This window comes from Neofelis nebulosa, chromosome 10, assembly GCF_028018385.1.
Source record: "Neofelis nebulosa isolate mNeoNeb1 chromosome 10, mNeoNeb1.pri, whole genome shotgun sequence".
Lineage (NCBI taxonomy): Eukaryota > Metazoa > Chordata > Mammalia > Carnivora > Felidae > Neofelis > Neofelis nebulosa.
In genome coordinates, this window is record NC_080791.1 from 74,215,367 (window position 1) to 74,232,668 (window position 17,302).

General features: G+C 49.0%; 2 protein-coding genes across 4 annotated transcripts; both read left to right on the top strand.

Moving 5' to 3' along the window:
- The first annotated feature begins 1,112 nt into the window (after nucleotides 1-1,112).
- On the top strand, nucleotides 1,113-4,382 carry LOC131487564 (serum amyloid A protein-like). 3 transcript variants are annotated; one of them, XM_058688407.1, is made up of 4 exons: nucleotides 1,113-1,242; nucleotides 1,656-1,747; nucleotides 3,535-3,673; nucleotides 4,078-4,382. In XM_058688407.1, the coding sequence occupies exons 2-4, from the start codon at nucleotides 1,660-1,662 to the stop codon at nucleotides 4,238-4,240; spliced, it is 390 nt and encodes a 129-aa protein (XP_058544390.1). In that variant the 5' UTR covers nucleotides 1,113-1,242; nucleotides 1,656-1,659; the 3' UTR covers nucleotides 4,241-4,382. The 3 variants fall into 3 exon arrangements, with proteins under 3 accessions (XP_058544390.1, XP_058544389.1, XP_058544391.1); XM_058688406.1 differs by having other exon boundaries at nucleotides 1,155-1,286; XM_058688408.1 differs by lacking the exon at nucleotides 4,078-4,382 and having other exon boundaries at nucleotides 1,155-1,286; nucleotides 3,535-3,677.
- Nucleotides 4,383-13,405: 9,023 nt separating this feature from the next.
- LOC131487563 (serum amyloid A protein-like) lies at nucleotides 13,406-17,082 on the top strand. Its single transcript, XM_058688405.1, has 4 exons — nucleotides 13,406-13,522; nucleotides 14,228-14,319; nucleotides 16,238-16,376; nucleotides 16,778-17,082. Exons 2-4 carry the CDS (start codon nucleotides 14,229-14,231, stop codon nucleotides 16,938-16,940), a joined length of 393 nt encoding a protein of 130 aa, XP_058544388.1. The 5' UTR covers nucleotides 13,406-13,522; nucleotide 14,228; the 3' UTR covers nucleotides 16,941-17,082.
- The last annotated feature ends 220 nt before the right edge of the window (nucleotides 17,083-17,302 follow it).

Genomic DNA, 17,302 nt, shown 5'->3' on the forward strand with positions numbered 1-17,302 from the left:
TTATGTATTTCATTTATAAAGCAATAACAACAAGATATAATAGTTGACTAAAGAGGCAGGGCATTGAGAGTCAAAAAGAATGGTTCTTACTGGCTTGTCCAAAAAAATCCAGGAGAGGGAAGGAGTAATAATAAGCTTCATTATGTTTCAGGCAGAGAATCAGCTTTTTGTTCAGTCTTTAGACAGCTTGGAACAATGTCAACTGTCTATGCTGAACTATAGTCTCAGGCGTTCTCTTTCTAGAATCGTTACAGTTAGGAGGCACAAGGGATATTATCTTTGAAGAGTAGGAGGCTCTGTTCATTTATACACAGGCCTCATCTTGCTGGACAGACCCTGCTGAAATTTCTGACTAACAGTGAGAAGAGGGCAGACAGTGACCCCCCTGCACCCTTCAAAATACAGCAGTTTTCCCTCAACATTCCCCTCACTGGGAGCCTGGTACTTATCCAATTGGACTGCCATTTTCCCATAGCAGATGGCCTATTATAGGTTTCTAAGAGTTTACATTTTAGTTCCTTGCACCAAACACTCATTTCCACTCTGATGTAATTCCAAGATTCAGTGAGGGGAGACAGAATCCCTCCAACTAGATACTCCCAACCTGGGACCCGGCTGAGGTAATACACTTCCTCATGGGCTCAACCGGCTGAACGGGGCTTTTCAATGCCTCGGTGCCGAGAGCTTAGCATGTGCACACAGACCGGTGGAAGGATCTTCCCGAGACACTTGTTGGGAAAAGCCATCAGTTGGTAACTCAAGAGCTTACACATGAACTCAAAGGGTGTCACATCTGGACCATCTGGCCCGGCAGGGACCATCCTGAGGAAATGATCAGTAAAGCAAAGCCCTGCCTGGAGGAGCCGTCCCCAACCACACACCTGCCAGCAGCCCCCAGCCCCCAGCCACCAGCCTGGTGCTCCAATCTTTCCTCTCCACAGCCCCTCGGACTCGGACAGCAGAGCCCTCCTCCTGAGCCCCAGCTTCCAGGCAGAACCAGCCAAGCTGGCTTGTTCACAGTTGCACAATTGGAAGTTGACCTGTGGATGAAGAAAACCACGGGTGTCCGGTACGTTTTCCTTTGCAGGTCTCTCAGGGCCATGACCTGGAGGGACCTTTCCGGGCACCAGGTCTGGCTTTTCTTGCGTCCCCATGGGGCGCCCAATGGGGAGGGCGCAGTATAAATCCCGGCCACTTCTCCCAGCAGGCAGGGACCGGCAGCTCTGCTCCACTGGGACTCAGGTGAGGGGCGACTCCAAGGACTGATTTGTGGAAAAGAACTGACTGTAAATTCCTTTCAAAATAATCATTCTGTTCTGATTTGTCCTGTATGAGGTCTGAGCTGGCAGGATGACACACAGTAAATGCTTGTTGATTGATGACAGGCCGCTCCAGGCAGGGGCAATCTGGTCCCAACTGCCCTCTTCCTCCATCAATGCCGCCTTGGGGACTCTCAGCCAGCCGGGCAGTCAGGGCTCACCGGGCCAGAATTAGGGCTGTGGCTCTGAGTGGGGACCGGCTGTAGGGTTCCCACGCGGGCTCCTAAGAGTCTCCTGAGAACCACTGGAATTTGCAGCAGTGGCTCCGTGACATGCAACTCCCAAAGGGGGGTGCGCGGGCCCTGTCCTTGCCCCCTGACCTCTCCTTCCTTTCAGCACCATGAAGCTTTTCACGGGCCTCATCTTCTGCTCCTTGTTCCTGGGTGTCAGCAGCCAATGGTATTCGTTCTTTGGAGAGGCTGCTCAAGGTAAGCACTAGAGGGGGGGTGGCATCCGTGGGCCACTGGGACTCACCCCGAGCACATGCAAGGGGTGGACCTACTGCCTTAGGTGTGTTGTCCTAAGTGCTAGAAGGTGCCAGTGTCTGGGGAGCTTTTCATCAAGCGGATTGAAAACCAGAGGATCTGTGTCCGTCAGTTACTAGAGAAGGAGCAATCATCATTCCCAGCTGAAGCTTCCGTTTGGATAGTAGAAACAGAGTAAGTCTTGCAATGGCAGAGAATTTTCCGCAGACACACTGCGCGAAGTATGATTAAAACTGTTCGTCTTTTCTTCTTCTTTGCCTCTCCCTTCGTTCATCGCTTCCTCCTTTTCTTCCTTCCTCCCTTCCATCCTTCCTTCCATTTCCTACCTGGATCGAACCAGAGACACCTTCAGCTCAGCTCTCACTGATGCTTCCTATCCTCAGTGACACTGCCCCTGTTCCCTACCCCTTCCTAGCATTTTACTTGACCAAAATAAAAAATAAATAAAAATGAGGAACTAATAACATCTACCAAGCCTGCACTAGGCAATTTAGGGTGACCAACTATCCTGGTTTGTTTGGGCCCGAGGAGTTTTCTATGATGCTCTCAGGGCTCACTGGGATAGTTCTAGGCGAACGGGGACACTTCTGGTCAAGCTGGCACACGTGGTCACTTACTATGACTTCAGAACACCTCGGGGAGGCAGACATCGTCCTCCACTTGAAGGGGACAAAACTGGGGTTTACAGCAGCCGAGTCCACTGTCCAGGGACTAACTGCCAGTCAGCAGGTGGCCAAGAGGAGGTTGGAACCCAGCTGCGCGTGAGGCCAGAGTCCTTGCCAGGCCGCTTCCTAAAGCTGGGTGGCTATCGATCTCAGCTACGGGTCAGAATCACTCGGAGAGCATGAAAGCTAGTGATGCCTGAGATCCACCCCCAGAGTCTGAGGTACTTGGGCCGGGTGTGACCTGGTCACCGGGACTTCAGAGGCTCCCAGGTCATCAGAAGGTGCAGCCAAGTAGGGCTGATGGGCCACGGCTCGACCCCTTGCTTCCTCAAGCTGCCGATATCATCGGTACAGCCTGTTTAGAAGGTTTTCAGGATGCCGTTTATGCCCCTACCACCCAGAGGGACTCGGGTCCCAGTTATGCGCACTCATTCTGCAAGTATCCATCTCCTGGGCCTCAGGGCAGAAGTGCTGTAAGCCTGGGCCTTTCCCAGAAGGTGCCTTCTTGTCACCTCCTCACTTACCACGTCCCCTGGACCTTGTCACACGCGGCTTCATTTTACAGCAGTGCTGCCCGACCGAGGGCACTTTTGGGCCCTGGGGATAGTTGGCAATGTCTGGAAACCCTTCTGCTTGTGACCCTCAGGGAATATGTTGCCCACCTCTAGTGCGGAGAGGTCAGGGATGCTGCTGTACATCCTACGATATCAGAACGGCCCTGAGCAACAAAGAATTGCCCCAAATTTCAGCGGCGCTCAAGTTGACAAGTCCTGTTCTGTGATACCTCCTTTCTCTCGTTTAAACAGCTCAGGCAGAGCCCTAAGTGAGAGGCAGACATAGACCCACAGGGACAACACAGCTGTGCCCCACCCACACGATTCCCACTAGAGAAAGCTGGAGAAACCACCTAGGATGCAGATTTGTCCTTCTCAGACTGTGCTATCCAAGGGGACCAGGCAGAAATCTGGAGTCGGTGGCAGATTTGTCGTCCCTGATTCTTCTCTGAGGTGTGCCAGAGGTTTTCTGTTCACGTGATATCCCTTTTGCTGTGACCTTTTCTCTCAGGGGCTTGGGACATGTGGAGAGCCTACTCTGACATGAGAGAAGCCAATTACAAAGATGCAGACAAATACTTCCACGCCCGGGGGAACTATAATGCCACACAGAGGGGACCTGGGGGCGCTTGGGCGGCCAAAGTGATCAGGTAACACGGACTCCTGGGGATGCAGGGCTGGGTGAGCTGAGCCTGGCTGCCTTGGACAGCCAGGAGGGGCCAAGCCCTGGAGAAGTCTCCTGTAGACACTGTGGCTCCTCCTTCTCTTGCCCACCCTCCCCTCTGCGCCCAGTGTTGGCATGAGTGGCTGATGGGGTCAGAGCAAGGCCAGTGGGAATGGGTGATTCCCGACCCTCCCCCTATGGGTGCTGTTCACCCAGTAAGGGATCAGCCTGGGCTGAGATGCTCTGTTTCTGGGCCAGGGGGTCAGTGTTTTAGCCCTTCTTTCCTTGGCTCCTGTCAGCAGCTCTCCCTTGCAAAGAAGAGAGATGGGGGAAGGGACTATTCCTCATCAGCTCCCTAACTGATCTCCTACCTGCCTTCCTCCATTCCAGCGACCTCAGAGAGAGTTCTCAGGGAGTCACAGACTTTTTCAGGCACGGAAGCAGCGGCCACGGAGCAGAGGACTCGAAGGCTGACCAGGAAGCCAATGAATGGGGCCGGAGCGGCAAAGACCCTAACCACTTTCGACCTGATGGCCTGCCTAGCAAGTACTGAGCTTCCTCTTTGCTCTGCACTCAGGAGAGGGGCTGGGAGTCCCCTGAGGGCAGGGACATGGAGTCATTGAGGTCTCTGTCCACAGAGGCTGATGGAGGACACCTGACAGGTGTCTAATAAATGCTTAAGAGATTGTTGGAAAGTGTGTGTTATTCTTCGATGTAAGGACTGTTCATTCATTCTCAGGGGTGATGGACACCCAGGTGCAGACACCCAGGTGCAGGACGGGCCTGTGCCCGTGTGGTTGGTGTGGGGGAGACCATGTCAGTGTCACACAGGGCAGACGCCCTGCACCCACCCTTCCCGGATCTGACCTGCTGCCCTGTCCAGGCCCTTCTGCTTACCCTGGTGCTCTCTCCAGGTCCCTCCGTGTCCACACCCCTCTCTCCTGCCAATCATGTCCTGTCTCCTTCTCTGTCCTCAGCTTCCAGTTCCCTTTGATTTGTTCCTCAGTGGTACCTGTCCCTGGGGGCACGAGACACAGCCATGGGAGGATGCAACTCTCGAATCCTTCTCTGGCCACAGCCACCTTGATCTTGTGTTGCTGCTGCTGTTGTTGTTTTTTACATTTCTGTAAGTTTATTTATTTTTGAGAGAGAGAGAGAGCAGGAGGAGAGGCAGAGAGAGAGAGAGAGAGAGAGAGACGAAATGAAGCAGGCTCTAGGCTCTGAGCTGTTGGCGCAGAGCCCTCTGCAGGGCTCCCACTGACAAACCGAGAGATCAGGAGGTGAGCAAAGTCAGACGCTTAAGAGACTGAGCCACCCAGATGCCCTTTTCCTGACCATTTTATAATGCGTCCTTCCCATGTGACACTGTATCACATTTCTACACTGCAGTTCCTCGGTTGTAACCTGCCATTAGGAGCTTCCATAGCAACTGATCAGGGTCGAGTGCACCCACTGGGTGCTGGAAGCTCCATTTTCCTGGTCGTCCATCCTTCCACTCCAATTCCTGCTCCCTGAGAGGAGGAGGAGAGAGAGAAAGAGAGATGAAATCAAAGCGGGCTCTAGGCTCCAAGCTGTTGGCACAGAGCCCTAAGCAGCACTCCTACTCACACACCGTGAGATCAGGAGGTGAGCAAAAGTCAGACGCTTAACTGACTGAGCCACCCAGGTGCCCTTGTGTTGGTTTCTCAGCAGCGCCTTCAAATCTGATTAAAACCAGTTTCTGTCCATGCCATGTAAGACTTGTGTCCAAAGCAGTTTTTCTCTGCGTCACCTCACTGCCTCACTCAAGCCTAAATGAAGACATCAATCCACCTCACTTGTGATTCTTCCCTCACAGCTTCTGCACCTTAACCAGTCAAATTGGGGAAATTCTAGTGAAGAGCCAACAGAACGAGAAGACCCCTCTTATCAGTTGAGCAGAATCAGGAGACAGAAACCAGTTAGTAACTGGAGTTGGGAAATTATAATGTAAGGAATTCTTTTTTTTTTTTTTTTAATTTTTTTTTTCAACGTTTTTTATTTTTATTTTTGGGACAGAGAGAGACAGAGCATGAACGGGGGAGGGGCAGAGAGAGAGGGAGACACAGAATCGGAAACAGGCTCCAGGCTCTGAGCCATCAGCCCAGCGCCTGACGCAGGGCTCGAACTCACGGACCGGACCGCGAGATCGTGACCTGGCTGAAGTCGGACGCTTAACCGACTGCGCCACCCAGGCGCCCCTGTAAGGAATTCTTAACTGGTACACGATTCAATACTAAGTGGCACAGAACACACAAAGCTGAGATGTAGATTTGTTGGAAATCCTGCAGCCCGTTGGACGGCTGATAAAGACTGCTGGGTGTCACAAGCCAAAGCTGACAAGCAAGGACTCTCCCACTGAGGTGCCAAGGGTACTTGGCAGGAAACCGCGTGGGCATGCAGCTGAACTGGGACACAGCAGGGGTTGTCGCAAACTCACGGGAAGCAGCCCCCATGGGGGCAGGAGGGACAATGCTGCTGATGGCCCAAGGCCGGCCCTGAAGGGGCAGTGTCGTGGATTGAATTGCATCCCCCACGCATCAAATTCATATGTTGAAGCCTTTAGTCCCTATGTGGCTATAAGGAAGTAACTAAGGATAAATAAGTCAGAAGTGTGGAACCTGGTCAGATAGGACTAATGTATTTATAATATCAGATACCAGAGATCTCGCTCCCTCTTTTCTGCCCTGTGAGGACACAGCTACAAGGTGTCTGTCCATCTGCCATCCAAGAAGAGAGCGCCCACCAAGCACCAAATTAGTTTGCACCTTGATCTTGGACTTCCCAGCTCCCAGAAATATGAGAACTACATTTCTGTGGTTTAAGTCACTCAGTCTGTGGTATATGGTTAGGCAGCCCCCCAACACAGGCAAAGTGCTATAGAACACCCTGGAAATCCAGGGAGGTATCCCGGAACTTGTCCAGAAACTTCAGTGGGATACCAACAAAACTGCCTGTGGTGAGTGTCACTGGGTACCCCGCACTTGAGAAGAGCAACCCAGGAGCTAGAAGGAGGCAAAGCCCAGGCCTGGGAGAGTCTTTCTTTCCCGTTCGTCCCTCCCGCACCCTCTACTGACAAAGATTGGCATCGTGCTTGGCTGGCACAGGAGAACTATAACAGGGACCAGCTCCAGTATCACAAACAGGGCAAAGAAAGGCGGGTATGAAGCTCGAATACATAAATTGATAACTGGAATGCGACTCGTCTCCGAAAAGGGAATTGATGAGAACTCCTAATGGATGAGGGTCAATGACAAATCTCATTCATTGTTAAATAAAAGTGTGGCTAGGAAGCGGTTAGTCCCAAGAGACTTCTGGTGCCCATCAGAAAGCACTAGTGGCAGTGCAGGTGGAGGAGGTGTGGGAGGCTTGAGGCTTAGTGCGACAGGAGTGAGTCTACGTCAAAATAAGGCAGGAGCAGGAGAAATAGGTGAAGGCCACAGTATGGCCACTGGCTAGTGACAGCAGGCTCCACATGCTGGGGAGATTGGTGTGCAGTGTGCACAGCCTGAAATGACCTAATGAGAATGTACGGGCTATTATTACCCCTGTTTTACCTTTATTTATTCCTTCCTCAGTGCTGGTCCTTTCTTCCTGTGGATCTCAGTTTTTATTTTACTTCTCTCTAAAGAGCTTCTAACATTTTTTCAAAGCAGGTGTATGCCAACAACCCCCCTCACCTTTCTTTTTTAAATTTTTAAATGTTTGTTTATTATTGAGAGAGAGAGAGCGAGCGAGAGAGAGCAAGGGAGAATGAATGGGGGAGGGGCAGCGGGAGAGAGAGACCCAGGATCCAAAGAGGGCTCCGTGCTGACAGCAGATCTCAAACCCGCAAGCCACAAGACCATGACCCGAGCTGAAGTCAGATGCTTCACCAACTGAGCCACTCAAGCACCCTGTACCTCACCTTTTTTTTTTTTTTTTTTTTTTTGAGAAAGTCTTTATTTCTTATTCATTTTGCAGGATAATTACACAGCATACAGAATGTATGTTGATGGTTTTTTTATTCCCTCCAAACACTTTAAATATTTCACTCCACTCTCTTCTTGTTTGTACACACTAAAGATAAAGTGGAGGGGACAAAAGATGCCTCAAAGTCAAGGGGAAGCAGGAGGGGGTGGGGTCAAGCCCACAGGGGCGGTAACCCCGAAGGGAGAAGAAACATCTTGTGCTCTGAGAAGGAAGAAAGCTGACAAGAGGCGGGCAGCACACTTGAGATGGAGGACAGGGACCTCAGGAACTCAGCTCCTGCTGTACCCCAACCCCAGGACTCATCATGCTCGGCCATGTTTGTCTGTGGATGTGTCTGTCTTTAGGGCAAGTAGGTAGGAATCCCAAGAAAACCCAAGAAAGGAATCCCAAGAAATCCCAAAAACCATGGCTCTCCTCTTGTATGTCAGCCTTGTATCCACAGTACCTGTCATAGCACCTGGCAAATCGGAGTGGATTAATAAATTTCTGTTGAAATGAATGAATGATGTAGAAAAGTATTGTTCAAAAGTAGCCAGAACCGGGAGGGAGGTTGGGATTGTACAAAGTACAGAGGTTTGCTACAGGGTTTGATATGCAGAATGGGGTAATGAGGCCTTCGGAGGTGACTACATAAATCTACACCAAAATCTCTGCTAAGATACACAAAGAATGACCAAATTTTACTTTATCACAGAAAATATGTAACTTTCTCTAGGAGTGCTTTGTGCTCTCTCTCATAGAAATGCAAATTAGAAACCTCAAGTGTACACAAATTCTTAGTACGGTTTCTGAGGAGAAGCCTTGGGAGAAAGCAATACATATTTCAAACTTCCAGAGTAACCTGAGGGTCAGGTTAGCAGAGAGCACTCTGTGAGAACAGAGGAGATGAAAAGGCACACTGCATTTCTCTGAGTGCAAGACACCATGGATTGAAAGAAGCATTATTTTTTATCAACCACCCAGAAAAAAGTGTTGTTAATTAAGTGAAGATGTAACATTTTTTCTTATCATTCACCATTTTTATTTTATACCTATTGAAAGAGACTCTTTGGACTTCCTTAGGCACACATTTATATCTTCTCTCACTCTTGTGTATAAGCAAAAAAGGGGAAAAAAATACACAAAATGGATTCCTAAAGCAATGACAACTATTTTATGAATGCTGCCTGGTCATTAGTGAATGTAAGACATGTCCTAATTTCAGGAAGTTATACTCAAGAAATGCGTATCTTAGAAATAATGAAATATGCCAATACCATTTAAGCCTATACAGGTTTGCTCTCATTATATTGACTAGGAAGAAGTAATAGGCTTTACTTATTGTTAATCACAAAGTGTGCTGGCAGTGTCCCTGAGGTGAAGTTCAGCTCTACACCAGCACCCCCAGCCATGCAGGACCTCCCCCAAGAGGTGCTGGTGTATCCACCACTGGTCCTGACAGTGGCCCATGTTCCAAGCCCCTCTCTAGGACAGGTGTTGCCTCAGCTGGCCCAGTCACTGCCTTTCCTCTAACCTCAGTGGTCTTCCCGGCAGACCCCCAGAGCGACCGAGGGCCTCTTCTCCTCCTGCCCAAGCCTTTCCTATATGGCCCAGGGGTGGCCGAGGAGGTGGCGATTGCCCAGGCCTTCAGTGCTACCTATTCATCATGGCGGCTCATCAGATCTGGCCTGCCTCCTGGATGCTCTCCCTGGGATGTGGGGTACATGGAGCCTCTTGGGCCTCAAGGTGTGGGAGGCAGGGAAGAAGTGTCACTCAACAGCCTGCTTTTCAAACTCAGGTGCAAAGGGGGCTCTTTCACAATTCTCTAATTTCCCAGGTTTGCTTTTTGAAATCTGTAACTAGGGGAGGAAAATCCAGGTCTTTTCTGAAAAAAAAAAAAAAAAATACGTGTGGTTTACACACAATTCATGATTTATGGAGTCCTGTTAAACCACGTTGTTTAAAACATGTTTACAAAGCCTCCTGTTTTTTTAAAAATTTTTTTTTAACTTTTTTTAATTTATTTTTGAGACAGAGAGAGATAGAGCATGAACGGGGGAGGGGCAGAGAGAGAGGGAGACACAGAACTGGAAGCAAAAGCCTCCTGTTAATGACCCACTTGTCCCTTTCCTGAAAGAGCTGGGCAAAGTGACAAGAACTCCAGGCTGGCCAACGGGCCTTGCTCCTGAATGACATAACCTCAGAGGGAGCCGCTCAGCACTGCAGTCTTCCCTTCGTCCCATGCAGGCCTTGACCTAGGAAAGTCCAAACAGTTTAACTCAGAGCCTTCAAAAGCCTCCAACTGTTTGCACTGTCAGCAAAGATGCTTGCAAAACTCATTCATCCACCCATCCCCTTATCCACTACTTCTTGAATGAGCTCCCAGTATGTGGCAGGAACTGAGCTAGGCCCTGGGAACAGAGCAGGCAATGGCACAGAAGACCTCAGTGTTCCCTGGCAGGGATCACTCCCCTGGGAGAGCCATTCTTAAGTTCATGCATGTTTACTAGAATTGAATTAAAATAAAATAAAATAAAATAAATTATATTGTACAATTATTGTATTCTGCCAAGTTCAGGTGGCAGCTGCATGGCAGATGGCTAAGATTCCAAATGCTCACTCTTAGCAGACCAGATTTGAACTTCAGCTTTGTCACTGACTTTGTGGTGGGTAAGCGTAGTAACAAGGACCAATGGTCACAGTAAGTTGTTCAGGGTAAAAGCAGAATATAAAATGACGAGTATTATATCCCTGTCTTAGTTTATGTCTTCATATATGTACATACACTTAGAAAGTAGCCTGGAGGCCAAACGTGGAGGATCTAACGAGGTTCTTCCCGTCCCCTCCCCCAATCCAGGCTGATGAAATTACTACTGCCTTTTCTTTTTCTCTTTATACTTATTTAATACTGTTCAAGTTCTCTTCAGTAAACACGTTTGTTCAACTAAGTTTTGTTAGCCTGACTATATTCTAGGCATCTTCCTAGGCACTGAGCGTTAATGGTGAAAAAACCAACAGCCCAGTGCCTGTCCTGATTGGGATTCCAGTGTTGAGATCAGGAAGAGCAGCAAATGTCTATGCATCATATAATTTACATGTATGTGCCTGTGTCTCTCATCATATAAACACCCCCCCCACACAACAGCGCTAAATGTGCAAACACCTCCGTACACATCAATAGTTCGCCCAAATTAATGAAGATTTTAAGTTACAAATTGATAAATGAGTCAGGGTCCCATGCAAATATATAGAGATTTTTGACTCAATTTTTTTCTCCTAAAAAATTTTTTTAAAATATTTATTTATTTTTGAGAGAGAGAGAGAGAGACAGAATGCAAGCAGGGGAGGGTCAGAGAGAGAAACTGAAGCAGGCTCCAGGCTATGAGCTGTCAGCACAGAGCCCGATGTGGGGCTCGAACTTGGGAACCGTGAGATCAATACCTGAGCTAAAGTCGGATGCTTAACCGACTGAGCCACCCAGGCGCCCCTCTAACAAAGGAATCTTGAGAGACACCCATACTTGAAAGAATATTCCTGTGTCCTGAAAAATTAAACCCAGATCATTGAAACTGCAACTCTGATTGGTAATCTTACTTATTAATGTGTTAATAATGTGTGGACTTGGTAACACTATATTAATCTTCCTGTCTCCAGCAAAGTATAAATGATTATGAATTTTCTTGGCTAAGCCAGAAGAGTTCAATGTATAAAGTGCTTTGTAAGTGTTCAGAATTAATCCAAGCCCTTTTCAGCCTTAAGCATTCCACCCTGACACAACCTGATGAGGTAGACTTTTAGGGCTCCCATGCCCAGTTCCAGTGTTTGGGGGCATTCTCCACATGCATCAGCAAGCAGTTCTCAGACCCCAACAGGTTGTACAAGAATTCCTCTCAATTCTGACACTCTCTTCCCAAAGATGGCTCAGATCTTACATGTTAAAGACTCAGTCCTATAGGACTACACCCCAGGTCAGTCCTATAGGACTACACCCCAGACTGTTATGTGTGCTTCTCACTGACCCACTGGATCAGAGATTCCAGTGACTCCTTCTTGGGTACGATTATTTGCTAGAGTGGCTCACAGAACTTGGGGAGAACACTTATTCACATTTACCAGTTTATTAAAGGATACGAAAAAGGACGAAAATCAACAGCCAGATGAGGAGATATATAGGGCAAGGACTGGGAAGATAGCACGGGCTTCCACACCCCCTCCAGGCCCACCATTTTCCCAATGTTCACCAACCCCAGCAGCCCTGCAAGCCCAGCCATTTTGGGTTTTTATGGAGGCTTCAATGCATAAGGATTAATGAAATCCTTGGCCATTGGTGACTGATTGAACCCTCCAGCCGTTGACCCCTGCCTGGAGGTCAGGAGGAGGGAATGAAAGGTCCATTCCTCTAATCACATGGCTGGTCCTCCTGGTGATCAGCCCCCATCCTTAGTGAGGTCCAAAGATCACCTCATTAACCAAAGACACCACTGTCACTCTCAACACTCAGGAAATTCCAAGGGCTTGGGAGGCAGGCACTGTGAAAGACCAGATAAAAACCACACATATTTTCATCATCTGAATGACCAAATTTTTATTTCTCAAAAACACGACAGTATCTCAGGTAGGTATCACTGTCTTTCTCATTTTAAATTCATGAAACTGTTCCTCATTCCTTCCTCTGTCCCTGCATGTATGGGACCTACGCTTCACATGCCATGCTTGGCCACGGTACCTGTGGGGCTTGTTTTTTAACTCTGGTTTTCTGACTCTTCATAGCCTTGGCGTTCTTCTCATCCACTTAAATTAATTGAACAGAGAAAAGGGAGGTGTCTGAGGCCTCTCGACAGCCTGGTCACACGTGGCCAAAAGAGGAGGGGTAGCATCTAATGTATTATGGAAACCAGGTCGCTTTTGAGAATGAAAGGGGTTGTCACTATGTATTAAGCCGGCACATCGGGCCCTAACGGAGACAGTCCCTGCAAGCTGGGACGCAGGGACTCATGGGAGACTTGGGGGTGTCTCTTTAAGGCCTGGAGAGTGTCATACCACCATGCCAGGACGGCTTTCTTTTGCAGGAGACACAAGGGGAAAGAGCCACCTGCCACTATTGTCTATTGTTGTAAGCATGGCCTTGCAGGGAACGGAGTGTCCCTCCAAGAAGCTACAGTACACAAGTAACAAAGGAGGAGAACTTGCAGTGCTTCCCCAGGTCCCTGTGAGGGGCCCCGCTCCGTGTCTAGACATTGTTGTCCTTGCTCTCTCTGCAATGTTTCTACCAAAGAAAGCAATGACTTGAATGATGTCGGAAAGTGGGCAGTGGCTTTCCAGCACGGAATGGCCCCAAAGGGAGTGAAAGACTTGTCAGAGCTCCATTTTCCTGGTTGTCTGTCCTTCCTCTCCAACTCCTGCTCCCTGGGGTCCCAGCTTTATCCTGAGCCACCCCTTTAATGGAGCCCCTGCTTCTCCTCCATTTGCCTTGTGTTCTCTCCTTCTTCGGGCAATCAATTCTCCTTTCTAATTTTGATTACCCTGCACAGCATTTTTCAATGCACTATTGTGTGGGGAAGAAAACCTTTCTTACCAGGAGTGACACTGGAAACAGGCAGAAATTTCCAAGTTTGCTGCATGCCTCAAAGCTGCCAGATTGCACAACCTTGGAAAGTAGACGGGCATGAAGAAGGAGCCTGATGTTCTGGATGCTGTGTGCTGGCCAAAAGGAATTTCCCAAATCTCAGTGTTTTTGCTTCACACCTGCTTTCCCACCCACTCCCCTAGCAGAGTGTCAGTATATATAATGCCAGCCCCCCTCGCAGGCAGGAGACACAGGCAGCTCAGCCTCACCAGGAGCCTCGGCACGAAGGGACAGCCAAAGGTGAGGTGCTAGACTTTCCTACACTTTCCTTCTTTGCAGATTCTCTTACCCGAAGGCGTTCTTTCGCTGTGTCCTCACTCTCTGCTTCCTTCCTGAATCTACTCTCCTGGCAATTTGAATTCTCCAGATGTGAATACTTTCTGGGATTGGGATTTGGTCGTGTACTTTCTCTGTGGGAGTCACGGATGGGTAGAGCAGGCGTTCTGCAAATATGTGTGCAATGTCCCACAATCCTCATTTTACAGATGGGTACACGGTCACGAAATCCCCAAAGGCCTCTTTGGAAACTTTCTGGACAGCGGGTTTCAGGGCTCCTAGGGGACGACTGAAATGGCAAGTGGTTTATATTAGAAGCGCAGCGCGATCTCTCATACCGGGATTCCTATGGGGCAAATGGCAACGGAGAACTGGACCCTCTGTTCTATGTATCGTGTCACCTGCGTATATATGTGTATACACATTGCCTATTTCTTTCTACCTACACTTCTACACACATGTGTATATACACGGGTGTATACATACACATATGTGTGTATATATGCAGGTATGTGTATAGATAAATAGGTATCGGTAACATCTAATAATAAGTAGATGTAGGTAATAGATAAGATACAGGTGTGGGTCCACGTGCCTCCCCCCGAAAACCCCAAACCAAACCAAACCAAAAGTGTGTCCTCCTTGTGTGTCTCTGTGACTCTGCTGCAGGATGAAGCTTTTCGTGGGCATCCTGTTGTGCTCCCTGGTCCTGGGCGTCAGCAGCCAAAGATGGCTCACGTTCCTCAAGGAAGCTGGTCAAGGTAAGGACCAAAGGATGGCGGTCCGGGGAAGGCAGCAACTGGCCCCCCACCAGAATTGACCACAGTGGAGGCCACATCCCCACAGGGCAGAGGCCACAAGTGGGAAGAAAAGCAGCACGGTTTGCAAGATAGCAGTTTCCCAGGCTTTTTTGAACAATTGAACCACATCTGGCATTATAACTTTGTGTATATTTAAGGTGAATGCATGTTAATGACACATTTGTTTACTTAATATGATTGGCATTGTGGCTATAGAGAGCACCTCTATCACGTGACAAAATTATCCTTTCCCTTCACTAGTTGAGATAATTAAGTTCTAGACTGTAGCAAGTTTGCTAATTATGATACAGTATTGATTTGCCTTCATTTTACTGTGCGCTAGATGTCTAGAGCTTATTTTCTACTGGTGGTTTTTCCCCTTAAATGACATGTGTCCTTCCCCTCCAGCCCTGGCCCTTCTGGCCAGCATTGCACTGTTCCATGGGGATCCCCAGGACGAAGGTCACATAAGCTTTGGGTTTTAACTTGCAGCAGAGCAGAAGACATCTGGGGTCCAGGGCGCCTGCTCCCCACTCACAACTGGGACTCCATTGCCACCTAGTGGGAAACTGGGGACAGCTCATTGCTGTGTCTCAGCCATGAAGTGGGTGCATCAAACTTGTGCTCTTAGTAACTACAACCAACAGTAACTGAGCTCAGCCTGTCCCAGGCACTGTTCTAAGAGCTTTACATGTATGAATGAATCCTAAACAGTAGAAATAATAAACACATAAAATGAAGATAAGGCATTACATGGATATTACATAAACTATGATTACACTTGACACTAGGTCTTTCTCTTTTGCCTACTACATTACTTTTTTTTTTTTTTTAAATGTTTATTTATTTTTGAGAGAGAGACAGAGTGTGAGCAGGGGAGGAGAACAGAGACAGAGGAGACACAGAATCCAAAGCAGGTTCCAGGCTCTGAGCTGTCAGCACAGAGCCCGATGCAGGGCTCAAACTCACGAACTGCGAGATCGTGACCTGAGCTGAAGTTGGACATTTAACTGACTGAGCCACCCAGGCACCCCATACATTACTTTTTCAGGGTCTGCATTTTATGTAGCCTGCTCAGATTCCTTCAGTCTGTAACTGTCTGATCTTCCTCTTAGCTTAGTCGCTTTACTGTTTTTGTCCCAGCCTTCCGAAGGCCCAGAGAAGTGATAGCATATTGAACACCTACAATCTTCTAGAAGTTATACGCGCATTTTTCTCAGTACATCTGCATAACCACCCTGCGGATGGCAATATCCTCCTGCATTTACTGGGAGGACACTGACTTTAGAGCTGGGGGACCAGTTGTACTTTTTCTGCGTCTGATGACCTGTTTTTGTAAATCTCTCTAGGGGAACTCCCCTTTACCACCTGCTGGTTGACTTCTGACAGTTGCCTGGGTGCGAAACATGCCCCAGACTTTCAGAAATACTCAGGACCAAGTTGTCTTCAAGCTGCCCACAGGGATGAATTTCTCCCCTTGACCTGGTTGGGAGCCCTCTGGGTCAGCAGCCTCCCTCTGACTTGCCTTTGTTCTGATGTCCCATTCACAGGGTTCCCTGCGTCTGTCCAGGTAGAGGTCATCGCAGGACAAAGCATCCTTTAAAGACCATCCCACCTCTTGTTCACACACATCCCACAGCCAAACATAAAGTAGCAACAGTACTCAGAATGGAATCAAGCAGAATAAAACGCACCAAGGGTGCTTCTCACAACATTCACCCAGGGAAGTGAAATGTAAAGGAATACTCATCCCAGCCAACATCCTCTCCAAGGATTTTGTCAAAGACTGAGATCTTAGAATCGGTGGGAGGAAAATGTCTTTTCCTCTATTTTGCCAAGACACGATCACCTTCATCTCATCATTTGCTTTCCTTTCCAGGGACTAAAGACATGTGGAGAGCCTACTCTGACATGAAAGAAGCCAATTACATAGGTGCAGACAAATACTTCCACGCCCGGGGGAACTATGATGCCGCACAGAGGGGACCTGGGGGCGCTTGGGCGGCCAAAGTGATCAGGTAACACGGGCTCCTGGGGATGCAGGGCTGGGTGAGCTGAGCCTGGCTGCCTTGGACAGCCAGGAGGGGCCAAGCCCTGGAGAAGTCTCCTGTAGACACTGTGGCTCCTCCTTCTCTTGCCCACCCTCCCCTCTGCGCCCAGTGTTGGCGTGAGTGGCTGATGGAGTCAGAGCAAGCCCAGTGGCAATGGGTGATTCCCGACCCTCCCCCTATGGATGCTGTTCACCCAGTAAGGGATGAGCCTAGGCTGAGATGCTCTGTTTCTGGGCTGGGGGGTCATTGTTTTATTCCCTCTTTCCTTGGCTCCAGTCAGCTCTCCCTTGCAAAGAAGAGAGATGGGGGAAGGGACTATTCCTCATCAGCTCCCTAACTGATCTCCTACCTGCCTTCCTCCATTCCAGCAACCTCAGAGAGAATTCTCAGAGAGTCACAGACTTTTTCAGGCACGGAAGCAGCGGCCACGGAGCAGAGGACTCGAAGGCTGACCAGGAAGCCAATGAATGGGGCCGGAGCGGCAAAGACCCCAACCACTTTCGACCTGCTGGCCTGCCTAGCAAGTACTGAATTTCCTCTTTGCTCAGCACTCAGGAGAGGGGCTGGGCGCCCTCTGAGGGCAGGGACGCGGAATCATTGAGTTCTCTGTCCACAGAGGCTGATGGAGGGCACCTGACAGTTGTCTAATAAATGCTTAAGAGATCGTTGAAAAGTGTGTGTTATTCTTCGATGTAAGGACTGTTCGTTTGTTCGTTCCCAGGGGTGATGGACGGACACCCAGGTGCAGGCTGGGCCTGTGCCCGTGTGGTTGGTGTGGGGGAGACCATGTCAGTGTCACACAGAGGAGACGCCCTGCACCCACCCTTCCCAGATCAGATCTGCTGCCCTGTCCACTCCCCTCTGGTTGCCCTGGTGCTCTCTCCAGGTTCTTC

Bases quoted from the DNA above. Each gene is read 5' to 3' on its own strand.
- LOC131487564 (XM_058688407.1), top strand. From the start codon at position 1,660: ATGAAGCTTTTCACGGGCCTCATCTTCTGCTCCTTGTTCCTGGGTGTC. The intron at 1,748-3,534 runs GTAAGCACTAGA...CTTTTCTCTCAG, and splicing joins CTTTGGAGAGGCTGCTCAAG to GGGCTTGGGACATGTGGAGA. The intron at 3,674-4,077 runs GTAACACGGACT...CCTCCATTCCAG, and splicing joins TGGGCGGCCAAAGTGATCAG to CGACCTCAGAGAGAGTTCTC.
- LOC131487563 (XM_058688405.1), top strand. From the start codon at position 14,229: ATGAAGCTTTTCGTGGGCATCCTGTTGTGCTCCCTGGTCCTGGGCGTC. The intron at 14,320-16,237 runs GTAAGGACCAAA...TTTCCTTTCCAG, and splicing joins CCTCAAGGAAGCTGGTCAAG to GGACTAAAGACATGTGGAGA. The intron at 16,377-16,777 runs GTAACACGGGCT...CCTCCATTCCAG, and splicing joins TGGGCGGCCAAAGTGATCAG to CAACCTCAGAGAGAATTCTC.